Raw genomic sequence first — 22,502 nt, 5'->3', positions numbered from 1 at the left:
GCTCCACATTTACAGGAGGAATACCTGGATCACTGCTTCAGAAAATTGTCTTTCAGAAGAAGCTCAGCCTATACTGATTATAGGTTTGAGAGGTCATTCTAGTGGAAATAGTTATCAAGACAACAAAAGACAAAGCCTGAAGAGAACACTGTGTTCTTACATGTACTGTTCCCCGGAGAAACATGACCTGCTCGTTTGATGTTAGGCCTATATTGTGTTCCAGTATCTCCTCAACACCAGATGTGCAGATGAGCTCTTCAGAAGCCATGGTGTCCTACATCACAGACTGCATTGAAAAGCCCATACGAATGTGTTTCGAAAGTCTCGGCAAGTTCGTAGGGCTTCACCCGTGGTGGTTTGTCACTTTACCGCTGGCGGTGTCCGCAGGTCTCGGAGGAGGATTTTACTTTCTGAACGACCTGAAGTCCAACGACATAGTCGAGCAGTTTACTCCGAAAAACGGCCGCGCTAAAGCGGAGAGGCGTTTCTTTCAAGAAACGTTTCCACAAATTGACTCGCAGTTTTCAATTATACGATTAAACACTGACGGGGTTTTTGCCTCTTTGATATTCTCCTGTCAGACAAACGTACTCAGTGTTGCCGCACTAGAGGAGGTCATTCGCATCGATGGACAAGTTAGAGGAATCACCGCAACGCACGACGCACAGACGTTTGTGTTCTCTGATATTTGCGCAACTGTGAATGGAACATGCAACTCTAATGTAATGCTTGATGTTCTACACTATAATGCCAGCTACATTCATTTGGTCAACATAACGTTTCCTGAGTACTGTCCGTCCGAATTCAAATGTCTCCACATGGGAAATGTCATCAGTAAGGTGGAGGTGGATCACAATGGAGTTGTTCGAAGTGCCAAAGCAATGAGACTTTTCTATTACCTGAAAGAGAGCAATAATACACTGGGAGATGTCTGGCTTCAAGAGTTGATAGACTTGCTCTCGAATGTAACGACCTCTGTAACAGAAGTAAGTACCATGTTAAATGGTTTTGTGGTCCATATTTGTTTGTCTTAATAATTTTTTGCCAGTTTTGAATTTTCCAATACATTCATTTCAAACCATACCCATTAAATAATCAAACAGGCTTTATGAAAGATTAATGGGTAAAATCTAAAAAGACAGTGAATAAAAATTATACTGAACAATTATGGAACATTAAATGGTTTGGGTAACATGGAAGTGCTTAATATATAGTGGCACCAAAAAGAAGACACTTCACACTTATGAATTGCGTTGCATCATATAAAATCAAATGGCATCTGTAAAGTTTTTGTGAAATATTTGTTTTATTATCTTTAATGTAGGCCTAATAATGAATGCCAATTGGTTTGGGCAATCACACATTAATTTTGTATTTTGGGGGGGGGTTTCGCATACTGTGATTCTTAAGGATTCTTTAGTATAGGCTATGTGACTTTAATATTCAACAATATTATTGATCTGATTGTACTGAGAACTGAACTGGATGATGACGTCATTTTTTTGCAGAACTGCTTTATAGATTAAATGAACTAATTGATGATCTATACAAATAAACTAAATCAACACTGAACTGACTTCATTGCATCTTTTTGCTGTTATCACTAAAGCTTCTTTGATACAATCTGTATTGTATAAAGTGCTATAAATAAAGGTGACTTGACTTAAATGAAATGTTATTCTAATGATAATTTTTCTTCTCAGATCTCCTATTTCACCTCCATGTCAAGACAAAAGGAGTTTGAGAAGAGTACTCTATCTGTCACTGAACTTTTTGCAATTACTTACTTTCTTGCCATCTCATTTTCAATAATATCTTGCCTGAGGTTTGTGTAGTACCCAGTGTATTTTATTTCATGAATATATTTCATAGATTGAAAGTCTTATATTGATTGTAAAAAGCTATACATTGCTTCATTTCACTCAACAGGTTTGACAATGTGAGGAATAAAGCGTGGGTGGCTTCTCTTGGAGTTTTTTCCACCGCACAAGCAGTGCTGTCCAGCTTCGGGCTGCTGTTACTCATGAATGTGCCATTTGTTATCACTGTGGCATCTTCTCCATTCCTGATTCTTGGTAAGATAATGTATCCACAATGTTTATTATCTTTACAGTTGGCGTTAGCAATGGCAAGGTTGCAAGTTTGATTCCCAGGTAATGGATCTACTAATAAATAAATAAAAATCAGGGCATAGTGGGGTAAGTTGTGCCACTGTGCAAGCATCTAAACCATAAGGCCTTAGAAATATGACTTGCCCTTGTTAGAGGTAAACTGTCATATCAGTGGGGAAGTTGAGCAATTGGGGAAATAAGTAAATAAATGAATTACATCTCAGTAAAAAATATGTGAAATAACAATTTAGTAATCTTATTTTTGGTGCACATTATTTGCTTTTTATGTTCTATTGTATATTGCACTCAAACAATGGAACAGATTATTTGACTGTGAAACAACGTTAGTTAGAATATTTGTAATAGTCCTGCATTTGGAGGCGAAGCTCGCTATCACTATTAGACGACCCACTGGTATACCAAAACACCTGGCACACTTTACCCAAAGGCTTCCATTTTGAGTTGTATACATTTTGAGACCTGGATAGATTTGAAATGCCATAGAACATACAGCTGTGATGAGTTTTTTTTTTTTTTTTAGCTGCGTAGCTGTCAGTGGAGGGGACAGAAAGTCTTAAATTTCATTAAAAAGATCTTCATTTGTGTTCCGAAGATGAACGAAAGTCTTACAGGTTTGGATTGACAAGAGAGTGAGTAATGTGACAAAAAAAGGTGATGGGTTAAAGGGATAGTTCTGTCATTAATTACTCACTCTCGTGTCGTTCCAAACCCGTAAGACTTTTGTTGATCTTCGGAAGACAAATGAAGATCTTTTTGATGAAATTTGAGACCTTTCTGTCCCTCCGAGTGAGTAATTAATCAGAGAATTTTCATTATTGGGTGAACTACCCCCTTTTAAGTGGGTGGCACATCTTACCCCACTCACTATAAGTCACATCGGATAAAACGGTTCAAAGCACCACATTTCAGATCCTCCACAATTGACACATTTTCATTTCAAGATGTGAAACTGTTTTTCAGGAATCGGTATCGATGACATGTTTATCATGATTTCCAGCTGGCAACGAACCAACATTCAAGACACAGTGCCAGACCGCATGGCTGATACCTACCGCGAGGCAGCCATTTCCATTACTATCACCACCCTGACTGACGTGCTGGCCTTCTACCTCAGCTACGGGAACCCCTTTGGATCCGTTCAGTCTTTCTGTCTGTATGCGGGGACGGCCATCTTATTCTGCTACTTCTATAACATCACTTTCTTTGGAGCTTGTCTGGCCCTGAATGGCAGAAGGGAGGGGGCGAACAGACACTGGTTGACTTGCATCAAGGTCCCAGACGAGGTCCCACCAGGACGGTCCAGAGCGTACACTGTCTGCTGTGTCGGAGGATCTTACAACCATGACACAGGAACCGAGGAAGAGCACCCAATGACATTGTTCTTCAGGAAGTACTATGGCCCATTTTTGACAACAATTTGGAGTAAAGCAATAGTAGTTTTTTTCTACTTAGTCTACATTGCTGTTAGTGTATATGGCTGCCTGCAGCTTAAGGAAGGCATTGATCTCAAGAACCTAGCACTTGATACGTCCTACATCGTCCAATACTATGAGGCCGAGAAGACACACTTTCGTTATAATGGTCCAAATGTAATGTTAGCCGTCAACGGCACATTTCCATATTGGGAGGAGAATGAACGTAATCAACTTGAGTCCTGTATTCTGCTATTCCAGGAGCTGGATTCTGTCAAGAACTTGTCGACATCTTGGCTTCATTCCTATGAAAAGTATGCAGAGCAACACGGAAGTAACATCAGCACAGAAGCTACATTTAAAACACTTCTGTATCAGTTTCTGGACCACCATCCAATGCTCAAACAGGATGTCAACATAACCAATGACAACATAGTTGCGTCACGCCTGTTTCTTCAGACAATTGTTCAGAACTCCACGGAGAAGAACATGTTGAACTCGCTACGGAAGACAGCAGAGAGCTGCCCGTGTCCGTTGGTGGTCTACCATCCGGCCTTCATATACCACGATCAGTACACTGTAATTGGGCATGTCACTCTTCAGACCATCACAATGGCGACCGCAGTAATGCTGGCTATCTCTCTTGTGTTGATTCCGAATCCTCTTTGCGCCTTGTGGGTGGCCTTCGCCATCGCTTCAGTCATTTTGGGAGTCACCGGCTTCATGGCTCTGTTAAACATTAGCCTCGATTCAATCTCCATGATTAACTTGGTCATCAGCATCGGCTTCTCCGTGGACTTCTCCGCTCACATCTCCTACACGTTTGTGTCCAGTACTAAGCCCGACGTGAACGAGAGAGTTGTGGAGGCACTGACGCACCTGGGCTACCCCATACTTCAAGGGGCTCTTTCTACAATTGTGGGTGTGGTGGTACTTTCAGCTTCAAGTAGCTACATATTCAGGACGCTCTTCACCATCGTCATGCTAGTCATTGCTTTCGGGCTGCTTCATGGTATTGCTTTCATTCCAGTTTTTCTAACTTTCTTTGGATTTTGCCACAAGTTGCGGCAGCACTGAATTCAAATATTAAACGGATTTTTCTCCTCTCAACCTTTCAGTATAATTGTTAAATTAACATTTTACTGAATAAAAAAGGGAATTTTTTTTTTTTTTTTTTTTTTAATTACTTGTTTATAGATCTTGGAAGCATGTTTAAACTATGTGTTTGTGCTGTGAACAGAAAGCAATTTCATTTTTCAAATGTTTTCCATGTATACAGGTCCTTCTAAAAAAATTAGCATATTGTGATAAAGTTCATTATTTTCCATAATGTAATGATAAAAATTAAACTTTCATATATTTTAGATTCATTGCGCACCAACTGAAATATTTCAGGTCTTTTATTGTTTTAATACTGATGATTTTGGCATACAGCTCATGAAAACCCAAAATTCCCACTGAGGTGCCTCGATACAGCACTCTGGGAACAGCCTATTTGTTCAGAAATTTCTTTCTGTGTCTTACCCTCTTGCTTGAGGGTGTCAATGATGGCCTTCTGGACAGCAGTCAGGTCGGCAGTCTTACCCATGATTGCGGTTTTGAGTAATGAAACAGGCTGGGAGTTTTTAAAAGCCTCAGGAATCTTTTGCAGGTGTTTAGAGTTAATTAGTTGATTCAGATGATTAGGTTAATAGCTCGTTTAGAGACCCTTTTCATGATATGCAAATTTTTTGAGAAGGACCTGTATATTAGTTTAGAAATATGTGATTGAAACTGTAATTTAAAGTCAGTAACTGTATGATTACAAGAATTTGAAAAAGTAAGCTGTACTTAGACATAACTTTTCTCTTACAGTTATGAATGATCAGGGGGCCTCAGCACACTTCCAAGTGGGCGCTTGAAATGGCTTCAAATTTAACAAAACAAGCTTTAAAAATAAGCTAAAACAACTAAAATCAAGATGCAAACTGATATCTGTAGAGAAGTTAAAGGATCAGGGAAGGAGGAGGCGGGAACCAGCGAACGTTTAAACACTTAATTAATCACAAAACACAAGTAAAAACCTCGTCCTGCTTGCCACAATATCATATTTCTTATTTTCATTTGTTCCCTGAACATTTTTTTATTGAAGAACCAGGTTTCCCAAATTGTTAGAAAAACTGCTAAGAGGTGGACTTTTAAAGTGTGATTTGTAGACCTGGAAAAGCTATGCAAATTAGTAAAATCTTAAAAAAAATATTTGTGATGATAAAAAAATAACAACCCTACACTGTAAAAAAAAATATGGTTGGTTTAACTTAAATTAAATAATTACAATTTTAAGTTCATTGAAATTGAAAAATTGAGTTGATACAATGAAGGAGATTAATTTAATCATCAGAAACTCAAAATATTATGTTATCTGAAGCACATAAATGATCTAAGTTGATTTGACAAAAGAAAAGATTTTGTGATTACAAATCATGAACATTTTTTTCACAGTGTACTCACGAATGATTGGAAAAGTCATTGATCACTAAGATTGTGAACCAACCCTGAAGAACATTGTTATTTTAATATATTTTATTATAATTATTTTAATACATTGCCACGTACAGTTTACAGTTTATGTAAATAAAACAAAAGCAGATCGTTATTATAGAGGAGGTACCGGAAATCTCTTGGCTGACATAAGGGACCTTAAAATATTTAGGGGCCTTGGAGCCATTTACTTTTACCTTAAACCATGTGCGTTCTAAAGGAGAGGCTCTTGTAATTTGGGCAAGTGGGCAAACAGTTAGCAACATACAAAAAAAAAAAAAACACTACCTAGCAATATACTTTTGCATCACTCGCACATTCTTCAGAAAATAGAAAACCTAGTTTGCATTTGTTTGGTTGTGTGAAATGATAATGTTCTGGCAACGTAGAGATTGTCAAAGTACATAAAAAAATAACAATTATGCAGAGTTTTATTATGTTTCCTTTATTCAGTTCAGCTCCCGTTCATTATTAAAGGTGCAATAGCATCAACCGAAAAATATTTTTAAATGACAAAGCAGGCAAAAAAAAAAATCGGACTAAAATCAATTTATACACTTATATACAATGATTTCATTTTCAATTTTATTGATTATAAATATTTACTGTATGTACACAACTAAAATGAGCTTGGATAAAAGGCAAACATACATGAAGGCAAGGTAAACTCAAAGATGAATAAGCTGTACATGAATAAATAATATGTAGAATAAAGCTGAATAAACCCAATGTAACCCGAGAACATCAAATCTGAATGAATATTTCATTTTGGTCTTCCTTTTGTTTTATGATTGGTGTGTTTAATACAATCGATGGAAGACAGGAAGCATTTAAACCTACAATATGGATCGTGTGATATTCCAGATTGTATAAAAATAGTCTTGTGTAGTTCATGAAAGTGCAGAAACAGAGCATGAACTACAGGAGTTTATTGATCACCGTGAAGTTGATCTAGGAAACGTCTAGTCAGAAAGGTTATCTAATAACATACTGGGGTTTTATGTATAAACAAAAAAAAGTGACTAAAACTGTTCCGGAGCAGCTTTGTTCACAAGCAGATATGATCAAATGCATCGCATCAACAAACATGTTTCAGTACCAAAGGCCTTTGAAACATTACACAGTCCCTCAGTGAGAAAACACATTCCCTTACATTTCTCGAAGGCCACCATGAAACACATACTTAGTCTGGCTCAGACAACTAGGTCAAAAATGGTAGACAGCGATTGTTCCTGATTTTAAAGTAAACCGAACTATCACTTACAGCTTAAGGATTTATTCAAAATGAGCTTCTGCTTCAATAGAAATACAGAAAACAAACTGAAATAGATACTAAATGAGTTGAATTGAAGATCAATTTCTTCGGAAAGAAAAATCCCATAGAGGTGTTTGTGTTACACCTTCCTTATTAGCATGTAAAATTGAAACTAATTTCAGAGAGAAAAAAAAAACAATACAATTTTAGCAATGGGGAGAGTAGGCCTACCAAGCTCTTGGTTGCATATGTACATTTATGTCTTTTAGGGTTCCATTGTCCGTTCCCCCGTTGCCCGACGGTCCCGGTGACCTTCATCTGCCGTGAGGGTCTAATGCCTTTCCCTCCAAGACCAACCGGATCTCTTTGGCATCCAACGTCTCATACCGCAGTAAAGCCTCGGCCAGATTTCTGTGCTCTTTAGCGCGGGACTTTAAAAGCACTTTAGCTCGCTCGTAGGAATCCTAGAAGCAAGCAAACGAATATGAGAGTCAAATCCTCTGGTAGTGTGTGAATCAAATATTGCATTACTGATTTGTTAGTGGAGAGGACAGAGTTAGATCAGAACAGAGTTTACCCTCAGAAGTATCCTGACTTCCTGTTCAATGGCGGCCTGCGTTTCTGGGCTCTGCTTGGTGAGGTCAGCGTATGTCATGACACCCAACTATTGCACAAGAGAAGATAGATAAAGATTGTTTTATTTTATGCCATGTCAGCATCTAAGGCTATTTTCATTGCAAAAAATGTAATTACAAAAATACAAATATCATATAAATACAATAAAACCAAGCAAACAAACACATTTTTCTTATTGGTAACACTTTACTTGAAGGGGTGTACATAAGACTGACATGACACCTTCATAACCATGACATGACATATGTCATGAATATGAAGTAGGGTTTATGCATGTTTATGACAACTGTCATTAAGTGTCTTTCGCTCAATAATGACATTTTGAATGCAAATATGACATTCTTTAAGATGTCTTTGTTATGACACCCTGACATAAACCATAACATCATAACCTGTCAGTGTCTTTGTCATGACAACTTGACATTAAATTAAGTTAAACTGTCATGTGGTTGGTTTTGACACTGGCTGTCATAAGGCCATTATAACTGTGTCATGAATATTTTTCGTGACCTCAACTACAGTGGTACAAATTGAATTTGTCATTAAACGGTTATAATGGCTTCATGACAGCCAATGTCAAAACCAAACACATGACAGTTTAATGTAATGTTAACCCATAAAGCTAAGTGGTTTCTGAAGTTTGATAATTAATCTGCTATGTCATGTTTATGACAGGTTGTGTTGTCTTAGTAATGTCAAGTTGTCATGACAAAGACACTGACAGGTTATGATGTATTGGTTTATGTCAAGGTGTCATAACAAAGACATCTCAAACAATGTCATATTTGCATTAAAAATGTCATACTTAAGCGTTAATGACAGTTGTCATAAACATGCATAAAACCTCCTTCATATTCATGACATGTGTCATGTCATGATTATGAAGGTGTCATGTCAGTCTTATGCACACCCCTTCAAGTAAAGTGTTACCTTTTTATTTTATTAACATTTGATTAAAAAAAAATCCAATAGCTTTTCAGGCATAATCTTACGTCCTTAAGTGAAATAACTTCATGAAAGAGCATTCTACTTGTATTAAACCCAGGACAGTCCAATAAAATATGTTTAACAGAGAGGGGAATCTTACAAAACATGCATAAAGTTGGCTCTTCACCTTTAAGCAAAAAAGCATGGGTCAAACTCGTATGACCTATACAACATCTGGTGAATACCAACGCATTCTCATCCCAAAGCGTCATATACTGACGCTACATCCGACGCACATGGCACCCTTTAGCGTCAATATAACACGCTTCGGTTATGGGTAGGTTTAGGTCTGGGGTAGTGTTAGGATTAGACCACTAGGAGGCGCCATATATCTGCGTCTCATATTGACGCTAGGGTGCCATGTGCGTTAGATATAGAGGCGTTGGCAAAAGCGTCAGTATATGACGCCTTGGGATGAGAACGGGATGTGAATACATACGTGAGAAGTCCAACAAGAAGTACGTTAACATGTTTCTAAGCTAGACATGACACACAAAAAAACAAGAATGTAAATAATATTCTATAACAAATTTTTACTATTTCACTTTGTTTTACTAAGACTGGTGGGAAATCGTAAGATTAATCACAACTATTTTATTCTATTTTATGCAATTGCAGATACTATTTTAACTAGTTTTAGTGCAGTGCCAATATAAAAGCTAATTATAATTATAAAGCACCCAGCAAAATACACAAAAATGGGTAAAACAGACAATTTGGTGGTGCTTTCAATCGTTACAGTATTATATAGAAATACTACAGTTTACAATATACACTAGAGCTGCACGATTCTGGATAAATTGAGGATTTTTTTTGGTTTAAAAATGGAGATCACGATTCTGAACGGATAATTAAACAAGATAACGTAATTTACTAGAGGTTCTGACAAAATATCAATTGCTACAGTCGATTTAAAATAATGTTTTTTTTTTAACTATATTATTATATATTAATTTAAATTAATTATAAAAAAATCAGTTTGATTGAACAAATCACTGACTGAAACGAATGAATGATTTAATGACAAATGCTAACAATTGACCGTTCGCAAAAGCCACGCCCCCTAGTTATTGTTGCTACGCCCGTAAAACAAATGGTCAAACACGACCAGCGCCACAGATTGCCATGACGGGAAGAGGTGCGTCAGTGACCTTTTTTGGAGCAATACCTCCGCGATATCCTCCAGATCGAGGCAAAAGGGGTTACAGTATGCAGTGGAGGGATATATTCAAAATATAAAAATACGCAATGAAGGAGACACGACTACTACTCTCAAACCGGTGTTGTGCCGAATTTCGACTCCCTGCCAAAGTATTACCCCCCTCGTTGAAATCAGTACCTGATTGCCTAATCCTAACCCCACCCCTAATCCTAACCCCTCCCCCACAACTAATCCTAAACCTACCATACTAGGGGGGTATTAATTTGGCGGGGGTCAGAATTCGGCACCACACCGGTCTCAAGCGAAATCTGAGAAACCCCATGACCTGTAACGTTACCTCAAATGCAACCAGCACAGCCTTGAAGAAGATTTTATAAGCTGTTTCAGTGGCTAATTGTTTGGAGTTAGAAATATATAACTCGCGCTGCATATTTAGTAATTTTGCTTCAGATACAGGATTATTCATTCGCTTTAACAAGCAGGTTGTTCATTACCACGGCAACCGCTTGCGTGTCATGCTGAATGCCATTTTCGTGTTTAAAAAGTAACTATACATAATAGACGGAAAGATGCAGATAACCATACATTATTTGTTTTCGTTACGATATTGATATGAACTGATGTTGTCAAGTAAGCTTCATGCGTTCCCCGTTGCGAACGTGCACTCCTCTAACGTTAGTCTAAAAGCTGTAGTCTACAGGTGCTGCCTGCACTGCTAGTGACTGCTGCCCCGGAAATATCATGTTAACAACAACACTTTAGAAAACGTTCTTCCTTTGTGGATCCTCTTGATCTGCTTTCTCCATGTGTCTTTGACTAATCTCATTGTCTCAGTCTCAAGCACGCTGCACGCAAGTTAACCATGTTCGACACATTTAACTGGGAGTGGGGCCGTCCACACTGTTTTTATCCATTGTGGGGACTGCGCACGTTGTGTTTTTGGCTTTTGAAACGGAAAGAACACAACTCCTCCAGACAATCTCTCGGGGTACCTAGTGTCCGATTTACAAACGCCGTGGGCGCACCGCTTCACCATCTTGCTTGGAGTCAATGTTTGACGGACCTGCTCACATAGTAACGGTTGCTATGATGTGTGATTGGACAATAGCCGTTTTGGGGGAGGGGCCTGCGAACGGTCAATTAAAAAGAACAACTCTGGACTGTACGACCAGTTGTACAAAATTTCTGCACCTTTTATCGTTTATTACTATACATGCAAAGTCTAGCTTGAGGCTGAAACCATATTTCAGCACCTAGAGATGATCAGATAAATATGACAAACCTTTTCACTCATTCCAAATCTGGTCACCATCATTTTTGCTATTTTTGTAGCGCTGTCAAAATCACTTGATGCTCCTATGTGAAAACAACAAAACATAACACCGATAAAACAAACAGAAATAAGTGACGAGCATAATTTTGGCTTGTTTACTACTCTACTCTTACGTATTTGCATAATATGAAGTACAATAAAAATTCCATGTACTTACAGCCGGGTCACTCAAATGTAATCAATAATTGAATTACACCGCAATACCAGAGCAAACAGTACTGCAACCTACCAGTAGTGATATTTTCACTGCCGAAAATGAGCTCCTCGGCCACTCGGCCGCCCATGCTGACGTCCATCTGAGCCAGAAGCTGCGCACGAGTTTCACTCCAGCGGTCACTCTCTGGAAGCATGGACACCTACAGAGAAGAGGAAAAACTGGACCTAAATCGAGGAACACTCGCGACTGAGACGTCCCATTACACACACAAGGCCTCTCAAGCTTTGGATTCTGATGACGAATAAGCATGTACTCACGTGACCCAAAGTGGGGCCTCTCGGCATAATGGTGGCTTTATTTATGGGCATGGCACCTTTGGTGTAGTATGCAATAATAGCATGTCCTGACTCGTGGTACGCTGTAATTTCTTTATTCCTCTGATCGATCTCTGCACTCTTGCGTTCGGGGCCTGAGGAGGGAGCGAGTGAACGGACAACTCAAGGTATTCATTCATCTTCAGCTAAGTTTACTTTATCATGCAAAATGAGTTAGAGGCACTTACCCATCAGGATTTTGTCCTTAGCAAACTCCAGCTCCTTCATGGTCACCATGTCCTTCCCGTCCACAGCGGCCCGGAGTGCAGCTTGATTTACAAGATTCTCCAGCTCGGCACCGGAGAACCCCACCGTTCCTCTAGCAATGACCTCTGCCTCCACAGCTAATGTCCGGAAAAGACAATAATCCTACTTTACTTGCTGTATTATTACCTTTTTTTTTTACCGAACAACATTAACAGTTTAGAATCTTGTATGTGTAAGAAATGAGTATTAGACATGCCACTCACCAGAGTCTACTTTAATTTTTTTAAGGTACCACTTGAGGATCTCAGTGCGGCCCTTCACATCTGGTCTGGGGACGGTGACCTGCATATCGAAACGGCCCGGCCGGATCAGAGCACTGGGGAACAAGACAGCATTCAGATTCAATTCAATTCACATTGATTTGTATAGCACTTTTCACAATAAATGCATGTCTACATTACAATTCAGAGTGATCTGTTATCAGAGGTGTCCAAGTTATGCGTTTCAGAAATGTACAGTACACATTCAAATCACACAGTTAGCTAATAATGTATCAAACAGGTCTTCTGACCAATCAGCAACATTATATGAAAAAACAACAACAAACTGTATAGGAGGAGCTCTTTTCCAAAACGCGATAAACGCCATTTAAAAAAAAATTAGTTTGTCATGTCATTTTGCTGTGTTCTGAACCTATTCACTGCTCCATCAATGTTTCATGCCAAATCGCTATATTTCCTTGTTTAAAATGTACTGCAAGATGCAGTTCTTTTCCAAACCGCGATAAGCGCCAAACCTATTTTTAGCCTAAACGCGATAAATCCTCTCTCGACAAATCAGAATTCAGTGAGCGTTCTACGCAATCCAACATCGGCGCGCTGAACAGAGGTTTGTTTATGTTCATTCATTCCTCAAAATGAGTGCTTTAAACGATGATAACACTTTTGATGGCCTTGATGAGCCAGTGAGACCTACACCTGGGGTAGATGCTGCTGCCAAAGGTTTCTGTTTATAATTTCTGCCAAAAATGGCATTCGACAATCAAGGAGCAAAAGTCGAATATCGTTCGAAAATCGAAATTTTTATTTTATTTTTATTAATCAACTGTTTTCTGTGTGTCAGTGTCTGCAAAGATGAAATTGACGATCAGCATCTCTGTAGTGAACGCGCCTAGAGAGAAATGCATGTAATGGATTACATAATCAGAGAGTATGCTATTTATTTTCGTTTTTAATTGTTTCGTTTAAAGACATTTCAAGCTTTCTATATAGATATATTTCTCATGACTCTGTGAGGCATACGCTGAATTTCGGTTAATTTATGATGAGACGGCGCCTCCATGTCATGATTATATTGTCTATTTGCTTCTTATTTATTAAATCCAGGCAATTGGTTGATGAAAAAATTATTAAAATTAAGATACAATTTATACAAAACGAAATTCACTTTAAAGAAAGGCTTTCTACAAAACAAAACTTAATTAAGTGGCCAAAATCATCCATTTTGGGATTTTTCTTTTGTGGATTTATAGCGTTTTGAAAAAAAAAAATTTTTACTTTTAATTTATCATCAACAATATTGTTGTTTGATTTAATAATCATTGTTCAACATGTTCAGACTGAGGGGAAAAACAACAACATTTTAACAGGCTAAATTGAATATTCACAAAATGTGTGGGTCTAGGAAAAAAAAAATATTTTCCTGAAAACTATTGAAATGGATTTATCGCGTTTTGGAAAAGAGCTCCTCATATCTTATTATGTATCGAAAACCATTTAGATGTTTGAAAAGAAATCTACATACGTATCCAAAGCTTCAGGGAAGTTTGTTGCTCCGATTATGATGACGCCTTCATTTGGCTTAAACCTGCAGACGTTAAACACCAAAGGTTAGTAAAGGCATGTCACAAACTTTCCACTGGGACGCAGTCACACGTTTTTTAGGTTGCATGGCTCACCCATCCATCTCTGCTAGAAGCTGATTGATTGTCTGTCTAGAATAGGGGTGCATGGGAGACTCAATCCTCTTTCCTCCAACACTATCCAACTCATCAATGAAGATAACGCAAGGAGCGTTAGCTTTAGCTTCCCCTGGAGGACAAATGCAGGAGAACTGCTTTAACAGTTGTAGCAGTCATACAATCATTCATAAGGGGGCGCTTTTGGCTACATTCACAGAACTCAGAATCAGGCACATAGTATGGCCTATATGATCTATAAACAATCCTGTGCAGGAATTGTGATTTAGAGTGGCACTATGTACTCACTGAAGAGGTTTCTGATACGACTGGCACCAACCCCAACAAACATCTCATCAAACTCGGAGCCAGATGCGTAGTAGAATGGCACATCTGCCTCGCCAGCTACGGCACGGGCCAACAGGGTCTTTCCTGTGCCTGGCGGCCCGACCAACAAGATTCCTGGAAGAAAAACACACAAGTTAATGTGGTAGGAAACCTAAAGCTGCCAAATAGAATCAGTGTGGAATTTTGCTTCAGAATTAAACATTTGATTTTACTTGTGGATAACTGTGTAAAAATGTGTCAAAAATGTACAGGTTTGGTGAGTAAACAATGGTATAATTTCAATAGAACTATTTATTTAAATGGTTCTGGTTTGGAGCCATTTGTCAAGTGTGTGTTCTCGCCTTTAGGCAGCTTTCCTCCCAAAACGGTGAACTTCTGAGGGTTGCGGAGAAACTCCACCACCTCCTGCAGCTCGTTCTTGGCCTCCTCCGCACCCTTCACATGCTCGAAGGTGACGTTCTTCATCTGGACAGGGTCCACAGCGGAGTCCAGGCCTGATGTGGTTCGGAATCGCACTGTCCGGAATGGTTACATTATAGTTCACACTCCAAACACACACACACACCAAGCACTAGGGGCAAGCCAGCTAAGTAAGCATTACTAACGATTTTCAATCCAAGCCAAAACTTTAAACTAGAGCAGCACGATTCTGGATACATTGAGAATCATGATTTTCTAGTTTCAAACAGAGATCACGATTCTGAATAGACAACTAAACAAAATAACGTTCTGACAAAATGTCAATTGCTGAAGTCTATTTAAAAATGTACAAAAATCGGTTTGAATGAATGATTCAATGACTCACTCAAAAAGACTTCACTTGTTTCATTACTGGATGAATCAGCGTTTTTGAACAAATCTCTTGAATGAATGATTCAATGACTCACTCAAAAAGACTTCACTTGTTCCATTACTGGATAAATCAGTGTTTTTGAACAAATCTCTTGAATGAATGATTCAATGACTCACTCGAAAAGACTTCACTTGTTTCATTACTGGATGAATCAGCGTTTTTGAACAAATCTCTTGAATGAATGATTCAATGACTCACTCAAAAAGACTTCACTTGTTTCATTACTGGATAAATCAGCGTTTTTGAACAAATCTCTTGAATGAATGATTCAATGACTCACTCAAAAAGACTTCACTTGTTTCATTACTGGATAAATCAGCGTTTTTGAACAAATCTCTTGAATGAATGATTCAATGACTCACTCAAAAAGACTTCACTTGTTTCATTACTGGATAAATCAGCGTTTTTGAACAAATCTCTTGAATGAATGATTCAATGTCTCAATGACAAAAACATGTTTTAACAGTCACTTGTCACCGCCTACTGGTGTAACAATGTAATTGATTCGATACAGGTTTATTAGACACAGCTGTATAGTTGTTGGGTGTTTGAATCGAGATTGCAATCTTTTAAGTTAATCGTGCGGCTCTACTTGAAACCACTCAAATGATTCGGATTTTACATTCAAACAATTGGCAAACTTGGCACATGGGACATAACATATTTGCTTGCTAAGCCACGACATATCGAATGCGTTTTCCGGGTCCAAGCCTCCACTCCATTTCAATAGAGAGCACTATCTCAAGAGTCGTCAATGAGCACTATTTATTTATTTAAAGCAACATTTTAGCTAAGCTTGTACTCTACAGTCTCCGGGGTCATGATGTCCTGGACACCACTATTTTAACGATTCATAAAAGATGAATCACTGTCTGGCCATCTGAGATTTTGATATGGAGATAAAGATTTTTTTTGGTAGATTCACAGCACAGCACACTTGAGTGTATATTGGCACCATTTGTTGTTTATGTTGGCATCTCTGATATAGAGCATTTGGACCCAGAATTGATGCAAGACTAAACTAATTCTCAACCAGAATTGATGTAAGCAGATACTCAATTTTAAGGCTGGAATACACAACATGACTTAAAATCTGAACACCATGTCATACACTTGTCGACTTTGCAAAATGGTTACAGAGAAAAACTGGACATCGTGTCCTAAATGACTCAAGATCCAACAATAGCAGACTTTCAATCCATTCCCAAAACAACAAACTCAGTTTGTTTGTTTTTTACCAGTTTTTACCTATCATACACTATTAGATTTTCTGCGAAATCTGTCAAATCTGACTGCCCAAAATTGACGTGCAGTACACAAATCTGTTGTGTAGTGTATTTCAGCCTTTAGTTAGAGAGGCAAATCAGACATGCAGAAGTTTCTTTGGAACATTTACCTGATAAGAAAGGTGTTTTTGAGAGTCCATACAAGCCCAACACCAAAAGCACCAATAGTATCAGTCGCATCCTCCTTAGTGACTCTATTGAAGATGATGACATGTGTTTTTTATACAATAAATAACGAGAAAGGAAACACCCATATCAAGTTGAAAACCGTATATCATTCATTCACAATTCATCATTTGTTATTGATCAAAGACGACGTGCCTTGTGTTCTCTGTGTTAGGGCCTGAGCTTTAAGGAAGCCCTCAGCAAAACCAGTCTTAAAAACATCATGTTGCCCATCTGGGATATTTTTGTTTTTAAGGAGCTTGTCCAGAGTTTCAACATCTGGCCCTTTGTCTCGTGTGAGGAAACCCTAATGGACAAGAATATAAATAACATTGTAACACCAATATAAACTTTAGCAAATATACATTTACAATGCAGAGTAAATAAAGTAGCATTATATTTGGTATCAAGCAAAACAACCAAAAGTGTCATAATTTACTCGGCCTCATGCCGTTCCAAAACCTGTAGGCTATGTCTTAATTTCTGCTGTGGCAATCAAAAGGAGGGCTTTTAAATATGGTTACATGCGTTTAAGAAAATGGCTTATTCCAGGGATTGTGCAAAAAGCACAGTTCTGAAACATCATGTAAATGTTGTTTTTCTTTACACTGTTTAAAGGGTTAGTTCACCCAAAAAGGAAAATTCTGTCATTAATTACTCACCCTCATGTCGTTCCAACCCTGTAAGACCTTCGTTCATTTTCAGAAAACAAATTAAGATATTTTTTTTATGAAATCTGAGGTGTCTGACCCCTCCATAGGCAGCAACGTCATTGCAACTTTCAAGGCCCAGAAAGGTAGTAAAGACATCGTTAAAATAGTCCATGTGTCTCAACCTTAATGTTATGAAGCGACGAGAATACTTTTTGTGCGCAAAAAAACTTGAATAACTATTACTCCGTGAATAGTGTAGGAGCTCTGACACAGAAGAGAAGAAATTGTTGAATAAAGTCGTTTTTTTAGGGTGGGGTCGCAAACAAAAAAATTTCTCGTTGCTTCATAACATTACATTTGAACCACTGTAGTCACATGGACTATTTTAGGTAGTCTTTACTACCTTTCTGGGCCTTGAAAGTTGCAGTCTATGGGTGGTCATTATTTTTGATTTAATAAAAAATATCTTCATATGTGTTTGTGTCTTAAGGGTTAGGAACGACAATAATTAATGACAGAAATTTCATATTTGGGTGAACTATCCCTTTAAGGGAGTTACGACTTCTAGGTTTCTTCCCGGAATGACTCTCATGTGGTCATGTAGTTGAAATATTTTGATCAAAGTCCCACAGAAGAAAAACTAAAAATTTTTGGAAGGATAACAGGGAGAGAACATCATGAAAATGTAATTTTTTGGGTGCATCTCTACATGGAAATAAACACATTAGGCTAATAACATTCAAAAGGAAGCACTGTGTGGGTGACCTTCATAAACGATGGTGTAAATCCCTCCGGCTCCGCTGAACCATCTAAGCCTCCCTGTAGACGCCGTGTTTTGGACTTCAGAGTTTTAAAGCCTCGATTTTGGACCAACACTGAAAAACACAATTACAATTTGATGAACATAAGCGGCCAACACATATTATAATTTTAAAATGATGCTGCCTGTTGTGACAACTGAATAATAAACTGTACACATTACATGGCAAATATTGGAGATCTGTACATAGTGTTTGGAGAGGTGACTTGTTTTGCCTGGAAAAGACAGGAGTAACACCACCCATTCTGGAAAACCCTGAATAAAAGAAGAAATTAACCTGTTAATACATCAGATGAGTATGGAAGCTTGTTTCCACCACGGAATAAAACATTAAAAAGGTTATTGCGACTTTTTTTCTCACAATTGCGAGATTACAAGTCAGAATTACGTGATATAAGGTCGCAATTGTGTGTTATAAGGTCAGAATTGCGTGATATAAAGTCACAATTGTGTGTTATAGAGTATATGAATCATTTCCTATATTTAGAGAAATAAACTCGCAATTTGAACTTTTTTTTCTCAGAATTGCATGTTCTCGCAATTCTGACTTTATAACACGCAATTGCGAGATATAAAGTCAGAATTGCATGATATAAAGTCACGATTGTGTGTTATTAGGGGTGGAACGGTACATGTATTCGTATTGAACCGAGACGGTACGGGCGTCACGGTTCGGTGCACGAATTTGCACGCAGAATACACGGTACAAATAAAAAAAACCTCTTAAATAGCGATGAATTTCGCTCTATTCGCTTTTGGTGTGACTGTGAACGCAGCAATGAACAGGCTGCGATCAAGATTGCAATGCAGGAGTGTGTGTGTGTGTCTGTGTGCGCGAGAGAGAGAGAGAGAGAGAGAGAGAGAGAGAGAGAGAGAGAGAGAGAGAGAGAGAGAGAGAGAGAGAGAGAGAGAGAGAGAGAGAGAGAGAGAGAGAGAGAGAGAGAGGCGCGATGAACAGTGTGTGTGTGTGCGAGAGAGAGAGAGGCGCGATCGAACAGTGTGTGTGTGTGTGTGTGTGTGCGCGCGCGTGCGAGAGAGAGAGGCGCGGTGTGTGTGTGTGTGTTCGCGCGCGCGAGAGAGAGAGGCGCGGGCGCGAATCGCGCGATGAACAGTGTGTGTGTGTGTGAGTGTGTGTGAGAGAGGCACGGGCTATCGAACAGTGGAAACGTAAAAACATACTCCGTCATTTTTTTCATACAGGACATCATTAAAACTGCAAATTGTTTACTTATATTTGTGTACACTCGCAATAAAACACAACATTGTGCTTTTGTCACACTCTAAACTCTTGTCAAACTGTAACCTACACCTGTTAACAAAAGTTTTTATGGTAGTATTATTTTATACGGAAATCAATTATTTATAATTCAGATGAGAATAAAGTTAGTTAATTAAAATGAAGGAAAACAAATATCTTGATCTGAAATAGCAAATTAATTTTAAATTCATTCAGGTACAATTACCAAACATATCTCAAGGTCTTTTCGTCTTTTTAATAATTTAATTAATAAACTAATTATATAAAACTACTGTCAGTGCACTACAAATAAACTGGTTCTATGCCTTTATTAATAAAACTTATTTAAAAAAAATACAAGGCTTAAGACATTTATAAAAATGCCTTCTGCATTTTTGCTTTGCTTTTCACTCCCTTGTACCGAAATCGTACCGAACCGTGATGTCTGAACCGAGGTATGAACCGAACCGTGACTTCTGTGTACCGTTCCACCCCTATGTGTTATAAAGTATTTTTTTTACTTAGAATTTGACTTTTTCTCTCACAATTGCGACGTTATATGATCACACAATTCTGATTTCATATCTCGCAAGTCTAAGAAATAAAATCAGAATTGCGAGATGTAAACTCGCAACTGTGAGAGAAAAAGTCGCAATCTTTTCAAATGTTTTATTCTGTGACGGAAACAAGCTTCCATAGATAAGAGATTCATCGTGAGAAAGCTGAACAACCAAATAAATAAGTATTCAAAGGTTTCAATTACAGCTCCAACAATGAACTATTGTGATACAAAAGAAACATACAGCAAGTTCTCCCATATGAAATTGATAATAAAAAACAAGATTACAAAATCAATACAAAGCTTACGATTTACGTCTTTGGTTCAGGTTTCACGAAAGCGAAGTGTCTCACCATGTTTGTTGTGAAAGAAAGAATCTGAGGAGAGATGGGAAGTCCTCCAGATGTTTGTCTCGCTCCTCAGCTGTGATGGCGAGTCCTGCTGAGAAACACGGGGCAGGAGCTTCTCCACCAGCTCGTCTAGCTGACCGACTCCTAGATCTGTCAGACCTAAATCCCTGAGCGTCAGTGACGGCTTGCCAGCACAACACAACACGTGCACAATTTAAAGAGGAGAAACAGTTAAGCTTCAGAACAGCATACTTCATTTAAAAGCTGATAACGTTCAACTGATCCGTTTTATGAGCACACTTCCATAAAAAAACAAATGATTGGAAGGGACAGAGGGGAAAAAACACCAATAACCTACATGTGTACAGTATATATATATAAATGATGTTAAATGTAATCACCTCTGTGCTGTTCAGCTCTTGTTCTGGGCTGTTCTCTCTGTGTTTGTGCTTGAATGAAGTGTTGCTGCACACTGAACCCGTCAGAGAGTGCAGAGCGTTGATGAGGTGACTCAGCTGGACTGTTACCTGACAAAAACACAACAAAACCAAGGTTTTTCTTTTTTAACGTCCTGAGAAATAAATATTTTATTAAAAACATTATTTATGCTTGTTAGGGTAACATCAAAACTGTCCTGAACACCTTTAACATCCTTTTTTTTATATATGCTTTCCAGATGCCGTTTAAAAGATTAGATTTGATAGATTTACCCTCGACTCGGACCAGGATAAAGTTTCAATCTCAAAATATGAAATTCTATGATACATAATACACCTATGACGATTTAAACCAGTGTTATTTTTTTTTAGCTTCATTATGATTTTATTAATATTTTGAATGAGCTTTTAGTTATATATTTTAGTTTAATTTTGTTATGTGCTTTTGTCATTTTATTTAAAGTATTGCTATTTAGGTTTAATTTATTTAAATTTCAGTTTTAGCTTAATTTGATTTATTTCCAGTTGATAACTTTAGTAGGCCTACTTCAACTTAAATGTATTTCTGTTTATTGCCAAAGGAACATTTCTGATTTGTATTTAGTTTAAATTGTTCAACTAACATTTATATTTATATTAACCCTGATTTCACCTACAGTTTTGCCCCTAATAAAAGTTTTATAAAAAATTACTGTACTTGTTTATCAAGGAAACAGCATCAGTAGAACTGAGTGGATTGAAATGTAAAATATAAAACATATTGGAGAAATGTGGGTGGGGGAAACATCATTTGTGAACAATATTGTGAGTCTTTTCCTATAAAACGGTATTAATATAAAGAACTATATATATAACTGTGTGTATGATATTATTCTAAGCAAGATGTTATTTACGTTTAAGTCGGTTATGAAAACATTATTTCCACAATTGAATCTATTAAACATAATAATAAACTATTTAACTCATCTGAGACATTGTGGTGGATTAAATATTCATGACTTTTCATTATAAAAATACTCTTGTGCTGTAATATTATGATTATACAACCAATAATAAACACGACCTATCAATAACACTGTAACTTACTGTAATCAAGTCAGCTAACTTACAGCAATAATAACTGAACTAATAATATGAGACATGACGTTGACTTTTCAGCGAGATGCTCAAAAGCTATTCTCTCAAATCTTGAGATTACAGACACACTGTTCTGATGTAAGTGCTAGCTAACCAGCTAGCCTGCGTACAAGGAAAGTTATGAAACGAGCTGTCCTGAATAAACGTGATTTGATACCTGTGGCTGTAGGGAAGTAGAAAGAGAAAACATTTCCGATTAGCTGATGACAAACTCTTTTGGACAACGTGAGTTTATTGATTTGCAGTTACATGTAATGTCCTCCACCGGTGTCCTCTTCCGTTCAACTAGCCTCGCTGAAACTGCGAAGACTCATCATCAGCATTGGCATTACATTATACAACATCCGGCATGTAGGGTGACAAAATAAAAGTCTTAACTGCTGCGTTGCCCAATGCCTATAGGCATACTATCCTGTTGCCTTGCCATCATATTCATAATGTCTTCTGCAGAATTAATCATGGGGTTAACTTTCATAATTTATATAGGGGGCTGGGAGAGGAGTTAGGGGTCAAAAGACTTTGTGA

At 37.9% G+C, this 22,502-nt stretch overlaps 2 protein-coding genes across 2 annotated transcripts; one reads left to right on the top strand and one right to left on the bottom strand.

Annotated features, from left to right (window-relative positions):
* The first annotated feature begins 259 nt into the window (after window positions 1-259).
* Window positions 260-4,621, top strand: LOC130101208 (patched domain-containing protein 3). Its single transcript, XM_056266815.1, has 4 exons — window positions 260-986; window positions 1,704-1,825; window positions 1,930-2,075; window positions 3,093-4,621. The coding sequence occupies exons 1-4, from the start codon at window positions 267-269 to the stop codon at window positions 4,619-4,621; spliced, it is 2,517 nt and encodes an 838-aa protein (XP_056122790.1). The 5' UTR covers window positions 260-266.
* A 2,886-nt stretch (window positions 4,622-7,507) lies between these two features.
* On the bottom strand, window positions 7,508-22,283 carry yme1l1b (YME1-like 1b). The gene is made up of 18 exons (XM_056264624.1): window positions 22,135-22,283; window positions 20,805-20,930; window positions 20,407-20,587; window positions 18,420-18,512; window positions 18,203-18,312; window positions 16,941-17,091; window positions 16,730-16,813; window positions 14,822-14,995; window positions 14,442-14,594; window positions 14,133-14,265; window positions 13,979-14,041; window positions 12,439-12,551; window positions 12,157-12,312; window positions 11,912-12,063; window positions 11,667-11,793; window positions 11,387-11,460; window positions 7,897-7,983; window positions 7,508-7,783 (listed from the first exon to the last, which is right to left on the bottom strand). Exons 1-18 carry the CDS (start codon window positions 22,165-22,167, stop codon window positions 7,634-7,636), a joined length of 2,160 nt encoding a protein of 719 aa, XP_056120599.1. The 5' UTR covers window positions 22,168-22,283; the 3' UTR covers window positions 7,508-7,633.
* Window positions 22,284-22,502: the final 219 nt, after the last annotated feature.

This window comes from Rhinichthys klamathensis, unplaced genomic scaffold (assembly GCF_029890125.1).
Source record: "Rhinichthys klamathensis goyatoka isolate OS25496 unplaced genomic scaffold, OSU_Roscu_1.1 h1tg000011l_1, whole genome shotgun sequence".
Lineage (NCBI taxonomy): Eukaryota > Metazoa > Chordata > Actinopteri > Cypriniformes > Leuciscidae > Rhinichthys > Rhinichthys klamathensis.
The sequence above is the reverse complement of the archived record's forward strand: the minus strand, read 5'-3'. Positions and strand labels throughout refer to the sequence as shown.